Source organism: Chelmon rostratus, chromosome 13, assembly GCF_017976325.1.
Source record: "Chelmon rostratus isolate fCheRos1 chromosome 13, fCheRos1.pri, whole genome shotgun sequence".
Classification (NCBI taxonomy): Eukaryota; Metazoa; Chordata; class Actinopteri; order Chaetodontiformes; family Chaetodontidae; genus Chelmon; species Chelmon rostratus.
The window spans coordinates 16704635-16723234 of NC_055670.1; the positions used below are offsets into that span (position 1 = coordinate 16704635).

General features: G+C 42.5%; 2 protein-coding genes across 2 annotated transcripts; both read right to left on the minus strand.

Annotated features, from left to right (window-relative positions):
- Positions 1-574: 574 nt before the first annotated feature.
- On the minus strand, positions 575-9813 carry akap17a (A kinase (PRKA) anchor protein 17A). The gene is made up of 7 exons (XM_041950884.1): positions 9713-9813; positions 8425-8772; positions 7879-8097; positions 7142-7354; positions 4886-5034; positions 3915-4155; positions 575-3110 (listed from the first exon to the last, which is right to left on the minus strand). The coding sequence occupies exons 2-7, from the start codon at positions 8749-8751 to the stop codon at positions 2202-2204; spliced, it is 2058 nt and encodes a 685-aa protein (XP_041806818.1). The 5' UTR covers positions 8752-8772; positions 9713-9813; the 3' UTR covers positions 575-2201.
- A 3984-nt stretch (positions 9814-13797) lies between these two features.
- sowahca (sosondowah ankyrin repeat domain family Ca) lies at positions 13798-18088 on the minus strand. The gene is made up of 4 exons (XM_041951460.1): positions 17732-18088; positions 16876-17264; positions 15595-15984; positions 13798-14262 (listed from the first exon to the last, which is right to left on the minus strand). Exons 1-4 carry the CDS (start codon positions 18084-18086, stop codon positions 13798-13800), a joined length of 1599 nt encoding a protein of 532 aa, XP_041807394.1. The 5' UTR covers positions 18087-18088.
- Between the last annotated feature and the right edge of the window lie 512 nt (positions 18089-18600).

An 18600-nucleotide genomic window follows, 5' to 3' on the forward strand; every position in this document is an offset into this window, starting at 1 on the left:
TTTCACTCAGCGCATTCTCATACCAGACGGGCTTCCCACAGTTTTCATGACCCCAAAATGTGATTGACACCAAACCTTTGAGGGGGAAACTGCGTTATGTGAAAGATGTGCTCCCCGTCTCTCCTCCATATGGCCTGATTGCACTTGCGCTGAGAGACTAATGGCAGCATCAGACCTAATGACACAGACTGTCACATCACGCACCTTGATGAGGTTACACACACACTAATCAGTCTGACGATTAATTATTCATCCGCAGTTCATTAAAGCAGAGGTGTATGGACGGGATACAGATATGACAGCTGGAAATGGCTAAATTGTCACCTTGATCCTCAACACAAGCTTTTGTCCAATCATATAGAAATAAAAATCAGTTGCTAAATCATGCAGACGTTTCCAGACAAGGTTTTTAAAAAAAAAAAGCACATTCACAAACAAATTGAAATTTTGTTGATCACGGTGGATCACAAGACAGTGTTCAAGCAGAAAACCTAATGCTTTAACACAATACACTCGTCATTATAGTGACAAGGCTGCACATCCTCAACAAAAGAAAACAATGTCCTCAAAACGTTTTCAGCTTGGATGTTTTATTTTAACCATGTGTTTCCAGACATGCTCCAGTAGATCATGAGCATACAGTACACAGAACAAAAAGGCTGATGGAGCAGTGTGAACAAAACTATCTGAAATGTTTGACATCTCCGGAGCTGACATACAGCTATGAGAACAGCCTGCATCAGGGTTCAAAATTAACTTTTTCATCTCACTGTCAATGGCTGGTAAACTGAAAAAAAAAATCTACCGACCGAAATGTTTTTTTTATCCGGGCTGCTGCATAAGATACAATGAACAGTAACAAAGCGTTTCCTTTGGAGCGACAGGTTTGCTGGGGTGTCAATGCTACCAGGAGGGGTCAATGTTATCTGTCCACTATTTTAATAATTGTCATTTTTGATGTAAAACTAACAAACTAAAACTCCGGCTTCACATTTGTGGATTTGCTGTTTTTCAATTTAATTAATATAATAATTTAGATTAATTTTTAAACAATGTTGAGACTTCGACTATAAAAACAAGCATTGTGAAGGTGTCACTTCGGACTCTGGGTAATGGTAAGGCTAAAGAAATGCATGCAGCATTACACTGTGAACGAAAGCAGGACTTACATCCTGGCATCCCATTTTTACTTGCTATTGTGCTGGTTTGACTTAAATCCCAGAAGCTGGTTCAGAAGAAATGATAAAATGTTGTCCTAGACTTGAAAAAAAACTCTCAAATCCATCACTCGTGCACCGCCTGCTCAGTCAAGTCAAATATGTCGTAACGCTTTCATTACGACTGTCAACCAAGTATTCACAAAACTCACACACACTCGACAAATCAAGCAATCCCCCCACAAACAAACTTCCAAACGTTAAGAAATTCAAATAAAACTAAAATGAATCGGTCTTTGCCTGCTAAAACTGTGTGATCATCATGGTGCTGCTTGGCTGAGCCAGGCATCAAATCCATTGAAGAATTCAGTTTTTCTCTGAGCTGCTTATCAGCAACACAGCCAACACTGAAGAAGTATTCCAGGAAACATGTATGCCGTCTGCAGGGCAGCCGACACACAGGCATGCATTCTAACAGTCTGTGGAAATTTCACATTTGGAACGAAAAAGCAGCCATTTATGTCAGGAGGAGTTCCACGACTACAGCAGCTGTAACTTCATGCGGATTTAGATGTCTGCACTGAATGACACTTTTTATTCTGTAAACAGGCTACGTTTGTGGATGAACACGCTGGTGCCACATGAAAATAACAAACACATTACGCTCTCTTTAGCTTCAACACAGTCTACAACTCACTGTAATTCATGCACAAAGATGACTTTCTTCATTTTGCAGAAAATGAAGGTCACTAACAGAATTTTGGGTTTACAGTAGGGTTAGACTGGTGTGTCAATCTACACTTATCTGGCATATGATAGTAACTTTTGATTTATCAGCTAGTGACTTTTCTCTACTTCCAAAACAATAGATACCAATGATTATAGAATCAATCACTCATTTTAATACCCTATTATGCTTACTCATATCATGGAAACCAGTTTTAGTGTACTTTGAGTGTACTTCTGTAAAATCTATTCTTCTTGTGAAACCTAGTTACAAGTGAGGGGGATAAATCAATCAATAAACTGATCACATTGATGAGATTAGCGTCGTCTGGAGTGGCTCCTGTCCCGACTGTTGCTGTGTCTCCTGTATCTTCGACTGCAATGGCTGTGACTCCTCCTGTCCCTGCTTTTATTGCTGCTCCTGGAGCTGCCTCTGCTGTATCTGTGGTGGCTATTCCTGCGGCTCCTCCCTCTGCTGTGACTCCTCCCGCTGCTGCTCCGGCTCCTGTCCTGGCTGGAGCTCGTGCTCCTGCTGCAATGGCTGTGGCTGTGCCTCCTGCTGCCGTGATGACTGCAGCTCCTCCTGTGGCGACTGGAGCTCCTCCTACGGTTGCTGGAGCTCCTTCTCCTCCTGCTGTAGCTGCGGGAGCGCCTCCTCCTCCCCTGGCTATAGGAGCTCCTCTCTCTGTGGGAGCGGTCCCTCGCTTGCTCCCTGCTGTGCCTGTGCCTCACCGCCTCGTCCTTTCTTCCCTCCCGGTCTTTCTTCCTGTCATCCCCTCCCCTCCTCTCTTCTCCTGCTCTGTTTTTCCCCAAAACTTGGGAGCTCACATTAGATTTGGACACCTGCTTCTCTTTGCTCTCCACTGCTTTGACTCCATTCGCCCGGCCCAGGACTCCCAACACCACATCATTGCCGCCAGGATCAGAGGCCTCCTCACTCGTAACAGGGCCAGCCTGATCCTGCATGCCCGGAGGTCTTGCAGTTTTACTGCTGCTCTTCTTCAACAGGTTGCAAAGCAGTCTCTCCCTGAGCTCCTTCTCTCGGCGCTGGAGCTCCAGTGCTCGCTCCTTTTCCACCTCCACCCTCCGGAGCTCCTCCTCCTGCTTGCGTCGGCAAGCCTCCAGCTGCTGCAGACGAGCTAGTTCCTCCTTCTGTCGAGACTGCTCCTGCCTTTCCCGTTCCTCCCGTTCTGCCCTCTCCTTCTCCTGCTGCTGCTGCTTCATGGCCTGGAGAGAAGGAGGAGAGGAAATAGGTAAAGATAAGAGAAGCAATAAAATCCCAAAAAAAGACAAATTTCAAATTCATCTTAGACAGTCAGGACATTATGAAACAACATCACAGTTCATCCAAAGCACATGTAAGCTCTTTATCAAGCAGCATGAAGTTAATAAAAGGTTATACTCTTTGGGCAGAATCGGGTGAGCTGTTTTTTTTTCCTTTCTCACAAAGGTACCAAAACCACCACTCAGCACCCATAAAACTCACTAGTTCCTATGTTTGATCTTGTTTGTTTAATCTGTACAAAAACTGAAGTGTCAACACAAAAGGTTGTTTTCTGAGGGTTGGTTATGTACCAGACAACTTCTCGGAGCAGTAGCTTCTTTGGAGTGTTGTCTTAATATTTTATGGACAAATAAAAGATACATTATAGTGTCGATCTTATCTCTAGGCAAAAAAGCGCATTTTGCAAAGTGTTCCTTTAAAGATGAACCCCAACATCAGCAGCCCTCTTTGATGTCAGACACACTGTTAATAAACAAGTTGTGCTTTCTGGACGATTTGGTGTTGAAGATTTATGAGGCTTGTGAAGTTTCAAACTTTAAGCTTACCGTTAACGTTTGGTTTAAAAATGTGAAAACCGCAATGTTTTTTAGGGTATTACAAAGTTTCAAATTTGCAGTTTTTAAACCTCAGTATTGGTGTATTATTTAATCCAGATGGATGTGTGTGTGTGTGTGTGTGTGTGTGTGTGTGTGTGTGTGTGAATGCCCATTCGGAGGTGTATTGTGCATCTCTGTGTACATGCGTACCTTGGCTCTGGCCAGCAGCTCAGCAATGAGCCGGATTGATTCCAGGTTGCGCTGGGCCAGCAGCAGCCTCCTCTCCTCCATGGCGATCTTCATCTGCAGCTTCTTCTGCTCCTCTTCCTGCTGTCGCCTCACCCTCTTCAGGTTCCTCCTCTCCTCTCTCTCCCGCAACTTCTGCTCTCGCTTTCGCAGTCTCTCTTCCTTCCGCCTCTCCTTCTCCTCCTCTTCCTGCTCCTTCTGTTTCCTGAACAAAAGGCAAATTGTGCTCTGTGAATATTTGTCATTCCTGGGTAACTTTTTGCTGTTCATCATCATTCTTCATATACTCTTATCAAACAGGGCTGTGTAGCAATGCATTTGAACTTTTCTTAGTGAGTGCAAAATTAAATTAACCAAACATAAATTGTTAACTTCAGTGTCATAAACACATTATACTTAAAATGAATAGTTGCTTCTCTCATTAAGTTGTTTAGATGAGAGAAACGTAATGTTTCTGGTCTCTTGGCACTGAGGTTAAAACAGCTAAATAATGCTTGGTTTGGGAGAATGCCTAAACGAAACACTGTCCTTTTCAGAGCCTCTGGGTCATCATTAAACTGTACCGTCAATTTCTCGAAAAAGCTGAAAAGTATGAGCACAGCACATGTCTACCCTGCAAACATTTATTCATAGATTTATTAAGAAGATACAGATGTAGATAAACTGTAAATGAGAAGGTCAGTAAACTTCCTGGACAGGTGAAATAAGTATATAGAGGTCAGACAAAAGGGGAGGATCACTGAATTTTCTTTTATTTCCAACCTGAAAGCTAATGTGAAGAGTACTTTATTTTTCTTTCCCACAAAATATGAATGCAGTAGTACAAGACCATGCACTGGGGGGTCACTGCCCTCATTCATAGAGCTACACTATTGTTCTGGAGTCTTTGTTCATCATAAAACAGCTCTCCATTTTGCTTTTGTAATCCATCATACCTCTCCTCCTCCTTACGCCGCTCCTCCTCTTCCTTCTCTCGCCGTTTCTGCTCCTCTCTCTGTCTCTCCAGCTCCTGTAACTTCAGCCTTTCCAGGCTCCTCCTCTTCAGAGCGGACTCACTCAGGTGCTTGCTGGTGTCAAAGGCCACCTGAGGAGAACACATAGGCACAGGTGCAAGGCTTATAAAAAAGTGCTTTCATGGTATACGCATGACTAACTAAGAATCTCTTTTTCAGTAACTGTTTCAATGTTTTAGCATCTGTAATGTTTTATTGCTCCAGCTCTCCTTCTAACATCTGGGTGCTTAAGAAGGTTTATGCTATTCTGACTGAGCAGAATATTCCTTTCAGTGAAGAAAATATGATAGAAAACATTTATTACAACATCTTAATATTGACAATATAGTCCAGAGTATAGTGTGATAGTGTAATGATAATTTGCCATTTGTTTACCACAGTGCCTTGGTTAAAACTGACTAAGTCGGCTTATGAGGGTCATGATTTTCAAACTACTTATTATAAAATGCCTTCTCTTTGTGCATTTATGGAATTTACCAACAGAAGCCACTTACAATATTTTTTTGTTCCACATTTCTTTTATACATACTGTCCTTTGCTTCTTCTACCCTGATTTAATTTTCACAGTGAAGCTTTATTCTGTGGATTAAGAGACCTGGCTCTCCCTACCCTCATTACCTTGGAAATAATGATGACACAGCTTTAATTCTCATTCCACTAAAAGGTCTTAAAGCTGCTGAGTGACTCTGAACAACACAATCTAATTGCTAAAATCTGCCTGTCTGCAGCATCGCTACAACAGCAGAAATTCACTGGTGGCCTCACACACCAATCAGAGGCATATGTTCTTAGTGGTCGACGGTGGTTGGGGCATGTATTTGCAAGTAGCGGGGAGAAAACGACATATCACAGTAGGGGTGGACAGTATATGGCTTTCAGCACCTTCACTGTGTCATGGTCTGCCAAGACATGGACTTAACAAGATCATCAATACCATGATAAAAATTTTACCATATTAAGAATAATGTGCTTTACTGTGGCTGCGATAACATGCAGGTAGAGGGCTACTCAGGTACTCACAGAACCAGAATTACACAAAGTAACTACTAATTTCTTCACTATGACACTGACTCCGGTCACACAAATATGTGGAAGGTAACATTATGATCAAGGTAGACTCTTTTCTCTGTTCAAAAGTCTTTACCTACTCCTACAATCTGAGGAAGTGTAGACCCAGTGGATTAACTTGATGGAAATGTCCCCACAACAACTATGAAACTCTTCAGCTATGTGTGCCCTAATCATTTTACTCTGGACTGCTTTGAGGACCAAACAAAACAGGATTCCTTTCAAAACTCAAGATACCTTAGAGCCTGTAATTTTTCCTATTTTATGTTGCTTTGCATTTTATTTTGCCTGTTGAATTTGGTGTTAATGTGGCTAGTAGCATCTATTCTGGATCCACAGGCTGGAGCAATGTTGGAGTATTTAATATTGACGGACAGTCAAACTGAACGTTAAGCCTCATTTGAAGTCAATTAAATAACCAGAGTGGTAACTTGAATGTGGGGAAACTGTTATTTCACATTGCTTTTGCCTCATATTAACATTATCTCCACACAAACTGCAACACAAGCTCAGCCGGTTTTGCTTGTACAGGAAAGCTCGGCTGTGTGCTGCATCGGTATGTGTATCTGTTGCTGCCATATGAAAATGCACATGATAGACATGCCCTGTGGTACACTGACTTTTGGACTTATGTAATATACTTTGGGTTTTCAGCAAAGGTATGTTGGTATGTGTGTCAGGATCAGTAAGAGATGCCACCACCATACCCAGACGTGTATGTGTAGCCGACAGAAGCACTTTCATATGACGGTGTAAATCACACACCTATCCTTGGGCTCACACCTACAATATCTCTGCTGCAGGGGAATACAGACGCACAAGCTTGAGCTTACTTGATAGAAATATAGCAAAGGGTGAGGACAGAGTGGAACTGATCCCATGGGAGTTGGGAGTTTTATTCTTTTTCTGCAGTGGTTTGAGTAGTTATCAAAACTTGAGTTTGAGATGCAAATGAAATGGGACAACAACTCACCCCAAAGTGCCTAGTTTCTGGGACAAAATATTTCAAAACTTCCCAATAATTGGAGAGGAGAGGAGGAATCATCCCTTACTTGTTCTTGCCATAACATGGATAGCGCAGTATTTTACAACCATGAGAGCCCGCAGTACCTTGATGTTGCAGGCCACTGCCTTTCCATCATCTCCTTTCAGCATCAGCTTCATGCTGCGCAGTGTGTCCATTGCTTTGGTGAAGCCACAGTACTCCTGGTATTGGACATAAGCCTCAAAGTTCAGATGACCCCCAAAACTGAATGTGTTGAAGTTCTTGTCCAGCATCTCCTCCCGGTATGGATCCAGCATGGGAATGTCAACATTTCGCACCTACAATCAAAAAGGTTGCACATTGACAAAATCAAATATGTTATTTTTGGCTAAATTTCTTCATATCAATGATGTTACAATATGAAATACATGACTTTTGGTGATTTCTTGCAATATTTAACTGGAGTGTGTTTAAGTGTTCTCAGTCAAATATGTAATACATTAGATGCAAATGTAAAGGTATTAATTAAATGTAATGCAAACAATGACAGCTGTTGAAGCATCTGTTTAAATTTGACTGATTGAAATGAAGTTTCTTAACTTTTGCGTATCACATTATGTCACCTATATAAAGAATCAGTGTTCCCAAACAACCATTGTGATAGCAAAATGTGCACAGATACACTGTAATACCACCAGGCTTGTCTATGCTAAATAAATACACCCAAAAATTAAGAATAGGTCTTCAGTAACGTCCTGCACGCTATGTTGTGTTTGCATTGATGGCCACAATGCAATAGTTGTGTCTTACAGCCCTGTGGGACACTACCTAATTTCAAACTAACAAAAAACATGAGTTCCACCTTGCCAAATGTCTGGAAGACAGCAACAAGGACCTCTTCAGAGGGCCGGTCTGGGAACTGGCTGTCCTTCTGGCTGAACCAGCGGCAGGGAAGTCCTTCCAGGTGGATGGTGTCAGGCCTCTCGCCCGGCAGAGTCTCATTCATGTCCTTGGCGTCACGGAAGAAGGAATCCCAATCATGACGTGTAGGGAAGTCCACCTTATTCTCTACTGCACGAACCTGCAGATAGAGAAAGAGAGAAGGGATGATATACACGCAGTTGTCAGTTTATTACACACAACTTGTTACACGTAATGCAGTCTAATACAACAGCTCAGCAACAAATCAAACTTTAAATACATTTTTTGATAGAAATATTCGAGAGGTGTTAATTTAACTTTAGAGGCTGTAGTTTGTGGTGTTAATTATACTTCACTATACTGAGCAGTGTTTCTAAGATCTAGTCACTCTAGACCAAAGAAGTACCAAATACAGACGCTGCAATCAGCAACATAACCAGCAAAGTTTCGCCATGGGCTTTGTGGTTCACTATAATGTCAGCCTTGCCTTCAGCACATCAGTAAATCCACTAAGTTTGATGCTCTTCCCATCCAAACGGCTCAGCAGGTTCTTGACCAGCGTCTTGTTTTCCACCTCGCCCTCAAAGCGGATGAAGTCCATGGTGCTCTTGGAGATTCGCAGGGCTGAAAACTGCTCTGGAGCTACCATCGCCTTTACCCTCTCCATTACCTCCCAGTTGGAGATGCTCTTGCCTGGCAGTTTGAGCTGGGGCAGAGCCACACTGACGGTCATTTTGGCAATGGGCTTGAGGTACAGGTTGTACTCAGAGGAGAGGCAAACTGCCTCTGCAGTATCATGGACAATGGTGGTCATTGTGGCAGACCAGAGGGGAAGCTGCAGGAAGTTAGAGAGACAGTGAAGACATTAAGCACATTTTAGCTGTTCTTGAAATAACCCCTAATTAGAGGACAATTTAAGTATCATACTTACATGATATGATACCATATCATGAAAATAACGAAAACAGTGGTTTACACACAAAAACAACCGAAACTCAGTAGATTAATTGGTTGCATTATTTGTGTGCAAACAAACAGGTATCATGCAACATGGATTAAAAAAAGACAGACAGGTTAATTGTCCCCTGTTATACATTTATATTCCATGTCCATTTTATGTCCATCGCCAAGCTGCGGGGTTGTTACTTTTGTTTATACAGATTATAAGATCATCTATAAGATACACTATATATCGCCAGCTTTGTTTGTAGTACTTATTTTTATGGCTTTGGTTTATCAAACGTCCAAGCTTCAAACCGGCTAGCTTCAGCTCACCCTCACTAGCATTAAGGTTACTACCTCTTAAGTTACATTAGCATTACATTATGAATGTTGGCTATACTAGCTAACGACTCACTTCATGCTAAGGAAAAGCGTTTTGTTGTCTGTTTGTGTTAACACATTGAGACTAAACGTTACGAAATGGTTGTATGCTAACCTGTAAATGCTGTTAACTGTAGCCTATGTTACTAGCTTAGCGGTAGTTTAGCTAGCGTTAGACCCTGAAGGGAGACGAACTCGAAGGCAGTTGAATGAAACAAATTATTAAGTTATCTTATGCTAGCAATTAATAAACGATGTTGGACAAAACTTTAGCTAATACGCGCGAACTGCCCTGGCTAATAACAACAGCTAGCGTTATTGTTATTTCTAGTCAGCTAACAGGCTAGTTAGCCTGAAGTGATCTGTAACTATCGCTGAGCTATTAAACAAGGTCCGAGTGATTTTAGATAACGTTATGCTAAGTTACCACAGTAGATGTCACAGTCACCTACCTAACATCAGTTAGCCCCCTGGAAGAAAAAGAGAAGAAATCGACAACCGCACTGCATGAAGAGAAAATCAAAGGGGAAAAAAGCCTAACTGCATGCCACTTCCGCATGCAGTGAACTTTGACCTTAAAAAGAAACAACGTGTAGCTGCAATGTGGTGGCGTTATTTCAGAACAGTGACACCATGTGTATACAAATATGGCGAGAAGTCATGGCATTACTGTTTGGTGCATCCACTTGGTTTTTAACAGTGGTGGAAGGTGACAAAGTGTCTTTATTTAAAAACTGCTCTTAAGTATAATTACTAGATATTGAAATTTGCTTGAGATTTTCCATTTTATCCTACTTTTCTCTTCTACTCTACAACATTTTGGAAGCAAATATTGTACTTTTTACTCTACAGCATTTATTTGATCGCACTTGTTACTTTTTGCTTTGCAGATTTAGATTAATCATACAGAATATTAGCGAATTAATAGATAAATTAGGGTATATTATTATAGGTTAAGCTACCCAGCAATAAAGGTTAAATTAGCTTAAATAGCTTTAGCTGCAACACTAAATTGGTGGGTACACATGAATGCATTACTAATTAAATTCCAGTAATGTAATATAAATGTTTTCAATTAGCCATTATGCATGACATGTACTTTTACTTTTGGTACCTTAAGTACATTTTGATGCTTCTTTTTCTTAAGCTTTTGGATGCAAGGCTTTTACTAGTAACACTGCAGTATTATTACACTGTAACATTGCCATTTTTACTTAAGTGAAAGATCTGAATACTTATTTTACCACTGTTTTTAGAGCTACATGATTGGTTAAGTAGAGCTCACCCGTGTGTAGTCAAGGGGTAACAATTGGTTGCAGTATAAATATACCTGTATCTGCAAACAAGTATTTTGTATTTTATGTTTATATTCAATTTAGATCACTTGTTGAAATAAAACTTGTGAAATATGTTTTCGCTTTGAAATTAAAAGCTCTTGTCAATTAGCTTCAGAAAGGTCACACTAAATCTGCTTTGAGTCAGTGTTGTAAAACACCGAAACATCATTTATAGGGGCTGTATGTCACTGGACAACCGAGCATACTGCAGACAGTGCACATTTGTTAATAGCGTGATGGTTATTTGGGACAGTGCACATTTGTTATTAGCTTGATAGCTATTTGGGACAGTGCACATTTGTTACAAGCTTGATGGCTATTTGGCACTATTAGTTACAAGTTCTGCTTTGTATGGATGTCACCATGGCTTTGGTAGCTGTTTGGGGAGAGAGTGAGAGATGGGGATAGATTGGACATGGATTAGTCCAACAGTGGAGGCCCCAGGCAAAAAAGTTCGCACAGTTTCCCTGAAAAGATGGCAGAGGAATTTACATAACAGGCATTACTCTCTTCACTTTGTATGTAGGTCAGGAGCTGCAGTCAGACAGCGTCTCTACTCCATCCCGATCAGCAGTCATCTACCAGATAGGCTGCCTAAGGCAAAAGACTCTGGAGTCTAACAGCCCCTGAAAAAGCTCATCCCTTCAGTGACCTCTTTAAATCTTGTTTGACTAGTAGATGAGAGCAAAAACAGAGATCAGGAAAACATCAAAAGAGCAGACTTTGACTCAAGAGAATTTACATTTACACATTTGTGATTGTAATGACCGTGTACATGTAATCCCGCTTTTATGTGGCCGATTTGTTCTGGTAAACATGACGTGGAGGACAAACCCAGACAGGCAGAACATCAGTGCCACAACACCATGTGATTATCTGTCCAGTGCCAGGCGCTGAGTGCATTGACTGCAAATCTACCATATCCCTCTCACACGGTGGCTTATGAATTTAATTTAACCCACTCAAACTTTCAACATGTTGCCTCTCATCGTCAGTGACATGCTGGAGATAACAGGCTCAACTACATGCCTAACAGCAAAAAATAACAACAACTTGCCCTCTGTCGCTTCCTATATTGTATATTATACTGATGGTACTTGGAAATAAAGTTTTACAATTACATTCTGACCCAAACTAGACCAGTGTACACTTGTCCAGATCATTCACAATTTCATTAATCCAGTGAGGATTTCTTTGTCTTTGTAACAATTGAAACACACACACATACACACATATGAGGACGTATGTGTAGGGTTACATGGGCAGCTTGTGGACAGGAAGCTGCGGATATACTGTAAATGCTGGACCAAAGCTGGCAGAGGGGGGTCATCAGATCATCAATTATTCAGCACCAGCGGACAGGGACAATCACTTGCTGTCAGCAGGACGAGCAAACAAAATATCCTGCTTTATTTGGAGCTTCATTCTGGTTGAATCTGAGTGTAGTATTCATGAATATATGACTCGCTCTGACCATCGTGTGTATAAGTGAGCACTGACTTATGCTAAACATTATTGCTTTATTTCATATTGAAGGATGAGACATGAAGAGAAAAGATGACAGTGGCTCAGAAACAGTGTATTCACATCAGAACTTCACAGTGAACAAAGACTCACAGGCATAATATGAACAGTGCACAGCATTTACACCACCCCCCACCCATGCATGTGAAAAAGTGACATCAAAGTAGGTTTGTACAATACATTTCTACATCAAAAGAGTCCAGCATTACAATTACATGAAGGATTTGAGTACAAATGCTACAAAGTACAAAGGGAACATTCATGAAGTCTACGATGCGTCATTGATCCAATAATCAGTTAATAATAAGGTTCACATATTTGGGAAAACAGTCAAAAAGTCAATGTGCTTGTCCTTGGGTAAACATACAGCATATTCTGGTCTAGCCTCTTCACTATCCACATGATGAAGACATGATTCAAGAAGAAATGATTGTGTACATGCAACAATAGATCAATACAAGAGGCCAATATAGGCAATTTATTAAGAATAAAATGTGGCGCAGTGTGATAAGGTGGATATGAATCTGTTTGTTTGATTGCATATACTGCAGAATGAATCAGTGCTACACTGTTAATCTATGGAAAGACCTCAACCGGAATAACTAAAACTGTCGACTAAGTCAGATTTGGACCTGAGCCAGTTCTGCATGACACAAAGACGCAATGTAACACTGAGTGAACCAGACTCAGAGGATTTGAGGTACATTAGAGTCAGTAGAAAAACTCACATAAGCAACGTTATTTCTCCCTGTGCTTCCACCCGGTGAAACAGCCCTACTGTGTAACCGATCAGTCTCGAACTAAAGCCACAGCAGCCTGGAAATACTGCATCAACAGATGAGAAAGGTATTGGAAAAAATGGTCTCATTTGATACAGTGCATTATACAGCTAAAGGTTTTATCACTCTCTTATATCGCATGTACAATATCAACTTGTACGTGTGACCCGGGACCAATAACTGGCTTGGTTTTAGTTGGAGCAGTTTCCTCCTATAATCACAAACTTTCCTCAAAGTGACAAGTGCAAACATGAAAACTGTACAAACATAACAAGAATTCTGTGGTTACAACAGTTTGAACACTAAAATCTGCTACTTAAAATTTAAAAAGAAGGTTCATTCACATTACTCTAATTTACTAGAAAACAAGTCAGCACCATCCAATCAAAGGAGGTTGAAATATAGAAAATTAGTTCTCTGAATATATTACTTCACTCTGCAAACAAACACAAGCTTTTGGATAACTGTGTGTTATTGTCAAATCCCTCACCAAAACCAAAGTGAAAATCTGATACAATCCTGCCTGTTGCTTTTGCATCTGTTCTAGTGTCAGCAACTAAAAATGTAATGTAATCTGCTCTAAAACAGAGCCTAAAAGCTTTATGGAAAAAAGTTTTAACTCAACGACTTGGCAAATAAAATGCTACATGAACTGTGGCCTGCCCTCAGTGTTTAACATAAGCATAATAACTGCAATAGGAACGAAAATAAGTTAGATTTTTATTCATCTAAGATCCTGTGATAATAAAACTTCAGCTTGACTCTATATATTAGGGTGTGTACTCTGAATTTGGTCATAAAAATGTCTGACCTGTCAGCTTATGAAGGTGAGTAAACTGTATTTTGTAGATCGAACTGGTTTATATCTCTCTATTGCTGGTTCAGAGTTGTGTAGCTTCATCCAAACAGGTTGGAGAGTGGTCGCGTCCGGAGAGGGCTGCTGGGGAGCTCCTCTCCTCTTCCCACCTCCCCCGGGTCCCTGAAGGAGGCGCTGTGGATGATCTGGGCCCGGTGGCGTCCTCGATGCAGCCGGGCGTTCAGGCGGCTCAGGGACGACTTCCTCTGCATCCCCCCCTTGGTCCTCCCAGTGGAGACGCCCTCCTCTGCTGCCTCAGCGGGCGGGTTCAGGAGACGCAGCGGGTTCAGGTTGCCCGGGAGGACTCTGGGAAAGCGCCAGCCGCGTCCTCCACCGCTGCTGCCATTTGCGTTTTCGTTGTCTGACTCAGCTCCCGGTGAGATGACCACCCCCTCCTCCTGCAGGTCAGCGGCCAGCGGTGGGGCCAGGTACTGGATGGCTCGCCTCCCGCTGTAGTCTCGAGCCTCAGGGTCCGCCTCCCAGTCCGACAGCAGCACACGAACCACCTGCAGCACATTAAACACTGAAATCTTAATACCTGTCACCTCTTTTTCCTTATTCGGTATAGATTGTGGCCATCTACAATGTGTGATACTGTGCCACTTTGGGCATATTTATTATATTTTGTGGATGAACTAACATCATATTCTTTTTTAGGGTGCCTTTTACTATCTAGCCAGGCACAATAGATGAAGATTAGCTTTTTTGGCTCATTTTGACTCATTCACATGTTGTTCTGTTGATCTATGAGGACCACGCCAGTCCAAAACTATTTTTGTATAAAAATTCAACTGATTTCCCTGCCTGGAACATTATTTGTGTTTGCGACGCCCTGCGATATCTCTTTAGCTTAAACTCACTTCAAAAAGCATCAGTTTTCACTTTGTCAGTAAAGGGTTTGATCTTTGGTCACATCTATTGGCTTCCTATGACCGGAGCACAGCCTGAACTTTGTCCTGTAGATTTATGCTGTGAGTTAAGACATCTATTGCATGTCTGACCGTCCTGGGAGAGGGATCCCTCATCTGTTGCTCTTCCTGAGTTGTCTCCCTTTTTTCCCCAGTTAAAGGCTTTTTTTAAGGGAAGTTTTTCCTTATCTGAATCGAGGGTCTAGAGACAGAGGGTGTTGTACACTGTACAGATTGCAAAGCCCCTTTAGGCAAATTGTAATTTGTGATTCTGTGCTACATAATTAAATCAGACTTGACTGGAATCCCCACCTATAGGCCTATTACTGGGAAAGGTTTCTGTGTAGACAAGGACTACAAGAACCATCCTGACAAACAAATGCACCTGCACTTAAAACTTAATGCGATGTTTATGTCTACCTATGCTGAACGTCAGTGACAACCACGCTGTATCGAAAGCGACCTTGTCATGTGGTCATTAATTAATAAATGATTAAAAATGCTTCACTTAGATGTTTCCATCCTTTTATGGAACCAAAGCATACAGTAGATACAACATGCGTCATAAAACATCTCATTTGAGGAGCAATTTCTTGGCAGTTAGTGAGAATTTTCAGGTCTGACTGTTGCTGTCCTTTTTAGAAACACACTTCCAATGGACTGTTTTGGATTAAATCAAAAGCAAGTGAAAGTCCTCTCTCAAAGAAAAGGTTTTCTATAAGCAAAGTTATGACTAGGAATAATGACACACCTGACTTTTTCAACTCACTTTGTGCAAAAAAAATGTTAAAAAGTCAGCTCATTATTGTTCTAGATCCCTCGGTCTGTTCTGAAGAGGACCTTTAATGATTCTAGCTGGAGCAGACAGAGCGTAAACAATTATCTGCTGCTTCACTGAGCAGGTGGAACACCTGACACCACACAACCCACCTGTGTGTGTCCGTGCATGGCTGCCAGGTGCAGCGGCGTGTATCCAGCGCTTGATCTCACGTTTACATTCACAGGTACGGCGTTCTCCTTGGCGAAGGCCAGCAGCTGGGAGAGCAGCTCGGCTTTGCCCTGCTTAGCCGCCCAGTGGAGGCAGGTAAAGCCGGTCACAAAGTCCCTCTTGGCCACTAGGCAAGGCTCCACAGCGAGCAGGGGCTGCAGGCTTTCCCACAGGCCATCTGAGGCGCACAGCATCCACTCATGTTCCAGTGGGTCCAGGGTCACTGAGGCGCAGTCCTCATCAGTGGCCGAGGACAGGAGCGATGTGGAGTCTCCATCGCTCCTCACCGAGTCCCGGAGGCGTGAACCACGGTTGATCAGAGACCTCCGAACCTGCAAAGGGCAGAACATGAGAATGAAAGAGGTGCACATGTTACATGTTTGTTTGTTTTTTTTGTGTCACACCACTACCACAGTAGTTTTTTAGCTTTTTCCCACTGTGGAATGCTCAATGGTGAGTTTTTAGCCAATACCCTGCTAAAGTGGTTCTTCAAAGGACACCAACAACACTGTAAATAACAGTTACACACCACTTAAAATGCTCCACATTTAAAGAACCACATGCATGCTTAACTATCATTTGTGGAAAACTGGCTAAACAAACATAGGCTGGATACCAGAGTACTGAGCACCACTGGTTGTCGCATTAAAGTAAAGTGAATTAAGATGCTTTTGAGAAAAAAAATCTGTTTTGTAGGTTGCTGTCTTCTGATGATCACAAAAGGAGGTCATCGTCATTAGGGGCCAGCTTGCACAATAGTTAAGGGAAGCTAGATTACATCACTGTCAGATCTCTCAGTTACATAAGACAGATGGTGTGGACTCACACCTCATGAATATTGCATTTCTGGTGACATCCCAAATTGCGTTTTCAGTCAGCCGTCGAAGGCTGCACCCTTGGCCATGCTTCAACTGTGTGGCATTCGTGGTTTGGAGCACACCCAAAGATGAAGCACCTGCTGTGACATCCCTGGTTTAGGCGTGGCCAAAGGTATGACTCGAGTCGGAGTTTGAAACAATCAAAAGCAGTGCAGCAGCATTTTTCTTTTATATCTGAATCAGTGGTTTTTACAGGGCGAAGCTCATTTCTGTGAGGATACTTTCTCACATCACATGCTTAGATTGTTGCTCACTTGTTTTAACTGCTTTGTTTTGCAAAGCTGCCATACAAATAAATGACGACTTAAAATAACTTTTTCATGCCAGAGAAACACTGCATCCTACCTGAGGAGAGCTACTCATCATCAGCTCTATGAAGTTCCTGCGACTCCCCTTGGGTGTGTTGATATCTCCCACAGGGTCCAGGCCTTCCAAGGCGCTGTCTTCAGAGAGGCAGCTGATCAGCATGGCCCGCTGGGACCCTTTGGACACCCTGCGCGCCCCTCTCACCTGCTGGCTGTGGGACCCCGCAGGGTGAGCCTGGTCCAGATCGGGCACCCCAATCAACGGGGCCGACTCTCGCCTCCTCCTCTCCCTCAGCTTCACCTCCCCTCCTCCACCAGAGGAAGGAGTCACTGTGTTGGTTTTATTAATCTGGGAGGGGGCTGCAGGTTGCTCGTTGGCATTTGACCGTTTGTCATTGTCCAGGCTAGTAACCAATGAGCCGGATCCTCCTGTGGAAACATTGGACATGTTTTCTGTCATTGTCGTCCAGCTCTGGACACTGTATAATGAAGCTGTCGAGCTGATTCCAATGCAACCTTCCTCTTGCAGTCCCCACAGGTATGCACTAGGTTAGCCTTGTTATCCTATTCATGTTATAATCATCCTGGATTGTTGTAAACTTTTCATGGTTTTTGGCAAGAAAGAGGTCAAAATCAAAGGTATTGATCATTGGACTGACTACTTCATTTGACTACTTCAGTCTTAAGCCAGTGTAGGTGTTGGCCTTCTACCCAGAGGGCCACTGTGAGCCAATACAATCTAAGAAAATGAGTAAATAATTAAACGTTACCGAAAAACACATATATAATATATACATACATAATAGGTTAGTTTAAAAAGGGAAATATGCATATGTGAATGTAAAATATTCAAACAAATAATAAACCAAGACCAACACGGAGTGCGCATCTCTCACCTGTTTGGTCTCCGGTGTCGGGGTTGCCGTTCACATAGTTGTTGTCGTCCAGCGTCTCCTGGATATTACCGTTGCACTCCGCGTGCTCGTGGCCGTCTGTGTCCGCACGCATCACCGACTCCGCGCTGCCTTCTGTATTTAAATACACAAATTTCACGCCGTCTTCCACTTTCACGAAACCCACGTTGTCCACGACGCTTTTCAGCGCCTCGCGATCCACCCCTTCATTCGACTGGTCATTACCCCCCAGAATTGATAGGAAATGATCGATCAGCTCCATCTGTTGGACCCTCCCTCCTCTCTCCATCAGGAACTCCTGCACGGCTTGCTCCGTGCACTGGGACGCCATCATCATCCCGAACGGCACGAGCAGAGCGCAGAGATGGCTCAAATAAGTTACACGAGAAGGTTTCAATATGACTCCATGTTCACGTTACTGTCATTTACTGAGGTCGCTGACAACGGATGACAGCATCTTCTTCTCTGGTTTCCTCCTCTCCTCCATGGGGAGTGTCGAGCTCCGGCAGACAGGGGTCGCACGTACGTGAAGCAACCAAGCAAACGGCTCACCACGGCAAAAAATGATGCTGCATTCAAGTGTTCCTCGTAAACTCAGGCTTCAAATGACTAGTACAATCAACCATGTCGTTGAGGCGATCTGATTTTTAAATAAAGCAGTTTTATTTTAAGTGTCTACTGGGCTCTAATGGCGTGAGAAAGAAGTGGAAATATACCTTGGGCCTATATGAGATGATGAACTAAAACCTGTTGATAGTGTATTTAAAGTCGACATGCCATGGTAATCTTGTTGGCCAACAAGACTAACAAAGATAACCAGCCAGTGTACTTTTTAAAAATATCGACGCAAT

Coding starts and splice junctions, on each gene's coding strand:
- akap17a (XM_041950884.1), bottom strand. CDS start 8,751: ATGACCACCATTGTCCATGATACTGCAGAGGCAGTTTGCCTCTCCTCT. Junction 5,035..7,141: donor CAGTGGCCTGCAACATCAAG/GTACTGCGGGCT, acceptor TGTTCTCCTCAG/GTGGCCTTTGACACCAGCAA. Junction 3,111..3,914: donor AGCTGCTGGCCAGAGCCAAG/GTACGCATGTAC, acceptor CCTTCTCTCCAG/GCCATGAAGCAGCAGCAGCA.
- sowahca (XM_041951460.1), bottom strand. CDS start 18,086: ATGATGATGGCGTCCCAGTGCACGGAGCAAGCCGTGCAGGAGTTCCTG. Junction 17,265..17,731: donor CGACACCGGAGACCAAACAG/GTGAGAGATGCG, acceptor ATGTTTCCACAG/GAGGATCCGGCTCATTGGTT. Junction 15,985..16,875: donor TGATGAGTAGCTCTCCTCAG/GTAGGATGCAGT, acceptor TGCCCTTTGCAG/GTTCGGAGGTCTCTGATCAA.